Genomic DNA, 3373 nt, shown 5'->3' with positions numbered 1-3373 from the left:
CAGCGTGCTCCTGGGGAAGCTAGACCATCCACAGATGCCTCCTCTGGTCTACGTGCTCCTGGGGTCTGGGTGGTCATGGGGAAGCTAGACCGTCCACAGGATGTCTCCTCTGGTCTACGAGTTCCTGGGTCTGGGTGGTCATGGGGAAGCTAGACCGTCCACAGATGCCTCCTCTGGTCTATGTGCTCCCGGGATCTGGGTGGTCATGGGGAAGCTAGACCATCCACAGATGCCTCCCCTGGTCTACGTGCTTCTGGGTCCAGGTGGTCATGGGGAAGCTAGACCATCCACAGATGCCTCCTCTGGTCTATGTGTTCCTGGATCTGGGTGGTCATGGGGAAGCTAGACCATCCACAGATGCCTCCTCTGGTCTACGTGCTCCTGGGTCCAGGTGGTCATGGGGAAGCTAGACCGTCCACAGATGCCTCCTCTGGTCTACGTGCTCCTGGGGTCCGGGTGGTCATGGGGAAGCTAGACCGTCCACAGATGCCTCCTCTGGTCTACGTGCTCCTGGGGTCCGGGTGGTCATGGGGAAGCTAGACCGTCCACAGATGCCTCCTCTGGTCTACGTGCTCCTGGGGTCCGGGTGGTCATGGGGAAGCTAGACCGTCCACAGGATGCCTCCTCTGGTATAGACCGTGAGTGTGACATTTTTCACGTGTATTTCGTTTGAACAGCTGGCTCACCCAGCTGCACTCAGGTGTCTCTACCTGAGCCTCCACTAAAGACATGCATTCCCAGGGAGCCTGTGCTCACCTGGAGGCCCCAGTCCCCGACTTCTGTGACCAGCAGACCTGGAAGCAGCCCTCCCAAGCCTGGTGACTCTTTTCAGCCCTGCTTCCTCATAAGTGGCTGCTTTTCAAACCCAGACAGGTTCCCATACCTGCTTCCTGTTGTATAAAACCGAGACACTGTTCCTGTGACCTCCCGGGACTATGGCAGCATGTGTTCAAGGGCACAGTCTCATCCCTGGTTCTCAGGATGGTTGCTTCAGAATTTGTTTTCTTTTAAGTAATTTCTTTATTAATGAACTGGCCATAGACAGTTTTGTTGGGAATTACACATCTACCAAAAGTGGGCAGTTCCACCCTCAAAAACCCAGAGCAATGTAATAATGGCTGAGTGCAATCTCAATGTTTACTATTAAAGAGAAATTAAGATGAAAAATTTTAAAGGATAAACTTCAGAAGGTACTTCAAAAAATATGAATTGGGGATGGAGCCTAATACATCCCCTGAAATCTTAGGAGAGAATTGGGAAACATTTTAAGTCTGGAAATGATCTCTGAGGCCAAGTTTCAGGTCTTCACTGGCACAGAGAAGTGAAATGCACTCCTTACTGTCACACAGCACACTTCTTACTGTCAAACAGCTGGCAGGCGTCCAGGCTAGGTAATGTCCAAGCATTCAGATTCTGTTCATTTCAGCCAAGTGAGACCTTAGGTCATGGGATGGAGGAGGGAACAGGGCTGCACCTCACAGGTGCCCCAGGCGCGGAGCCGAGGCTTGTGGCCCCTTAGCCCACCGAATCTGCGGCTGGGGAGGCTGTTCATTTCCACCTTGAAGTGCACCTCTGCCCCACTACCTTTCTCAGCGCTGCAAGCACCTCCTTGTTCCGCAGGCTGTAGATGAGGGGGTTGAGCAGGGGTGTGAAGACGGTGTTGATCATGGAGAGTATTTCATCCTGCTCTGCAGTGTGGGAAGAGTGGGGGGTCATGTAGATGACCATGGCTGGCCCATAGTAGAGGCTGACCACAGCCAGGTGAGAGGAGCAGGTGGCCAGGGCTTTCCTCCTGCCCTCGGCAGAGTTCATCCGGAGGACGGTGAGGAAGATGAGGATGTAGGAAGAGACGATGAATCCCAGGGGAAGAAGCAGGAACACGATGCAGATGACAGACACCACCGTCTCATACAGGGAGGTGTCCTGGCAGGAGAGCTTCAGGATGGCCGGCATCTCGCAGAAGAAGTGGTGGATTTCCCTGGAGCCGCAGAAGGGGAAATGCATGGTGTAGACGGTGTGGACCAGGGAATTGAGGGCTCCTCCACCCCAGCACGCCGAGGCCATCCGCAGGCAGGCCCGGGGGTTCATGAGGGCTGGGTACCGCAGGGGGCTGCGGATGGCCACGCAGCGGTCGTAAGACATGAGGGCCAGAAGCAGACACTCGCCGCCACCGAGGGCAAAGAAGAAGAAAACCTGAGCCCCGCAGGCCGCTTTGGAGATGTCCCTCTTCCCCGAGAAGAAGTTGATGGCCATCTTGGGCACAGTGGTGGAGATCAAGGCCAGGTCGATTAGAGACAGCTGGCCGAGGAGGACGTACATGGGCGTGTGGAGGCGAGCGTCCGCCCAGATCAAGAGCGCCAGGGCCGCGTTCCCCGCCACCGCGAGGACGAAGACCAGAAGGACGCACGTGACCAGGGCGCCGCGGTGCCGCAGCCCTGGGAAGGGCCCCAGGAGGAGGAACCCGGTCCCCGTGTCGTTCCCTGCGTCCATGCTGGGAAGGGCTCCAGACGAGGCCGACAGAGGGTCCCCACCGAAGGGCGCGTTGCTCTTAGGACTTTGTCAAATGTACTTCCCTGGAACAGCAGCTTCAATGGGAAGAAAAAAAAAATCAACAGCTGGCACCAGAGGGTTTCTTTTCTTTCTAGAGAAAAAGCTCTTTTTTGAGAGGGGGATACATGTGGATATGAAAGGTAAGGTCCCAAGGCTACGGGGACATCTTAAATCTCAGGCAGTGTTGAGTGGACTTGGGAATGGTGCCCCCGAACAGGCCAGAGGGAGGGAGGGAGGGAACGGCTACTATCAGTGCGCTGCTGGCATGGAAGTGCCTTTCATTATTCTGAAACTTTGGGGGGTCTGCTGTGCATCTCGCCTCCTGTTGGGGCACCTGTGGAGGGGGTCAGCACAGAGGTGACATGTGGGATGAGCTGTTGTGCCCTGAACCATGCCCTGAACCACGCCCTGAACCACGCCCTGAACCACGCCCTGAACCACGCCCTGAACCACACCCTGAACCACAGCGGTACAAGCCGCAGCTCAGGGCTGGAGGTTCTCAGCTCCCTCCCAAACTGTGGCCAGCAAGAGGTGGACAGAAAGTTTGAACAGGTGCTAAGCTTCCTTCTGCAAGCAGCACACATTTGTGTCAGTTTTATTCCGATTTGGGAGGTCTAGGGACCCCAGCTGACAACTGCCTTGCACATAAGAGAATGGCTCTGGGTGGCTCGGGTGCAACAGAGGTGTGCACATTGCTCTCTGTGAGAGAACCGTAGTGCTTACGCTTTGACCATTCCAGAGACGTCTTCTTAAAGTAAGAGCAGTAGCAACCAGTGGTCAGTGCCTCATGCTCAGCACTGTTTCTGACATTAGTCCTCAAATC

General features: G+C 55.5%; 1 protein-coding gene across 1 annotated transcript; it reads right to left on the bottom strand.

The window, feature by feature from the left end:
• Nucleotides 1-1548: 1548 nt before the first annotated feature.
• On the bottom strand, nucleotides 1549-2490 carry LOC306663399 (olfactory receptor 2T29-like; the record flags this gene model as incomplete). The annotated part of the gene is made up of 1 exon (XM_079143772.1): nucleotides 1549-2490. One exon carries the CDS (start codon nucleotides 2488-2490, stop codon nucleotides 1549-1551), a length of 942 nt encoding a protein of 313 aa, XP_078999898.1.
• Nucleotides 2491-3373: the final 883 nt, after the last annotated feature.

This window comes from Sciurus vulgaris (assembly GCF_902686455.1).
Source record: "Sciurus vulgaris genome assembly, chromosome: 6".
Classification (NCBI taxonomy): Eukaryota; Metazoa; Chordata; class Mammalia; order Rodentia; family Sciuridae; genus Sciurus; species Sciurus vulgaris.
This window is presented reverse-complemented; position numbering and strand designations above follow the sequence as displayed.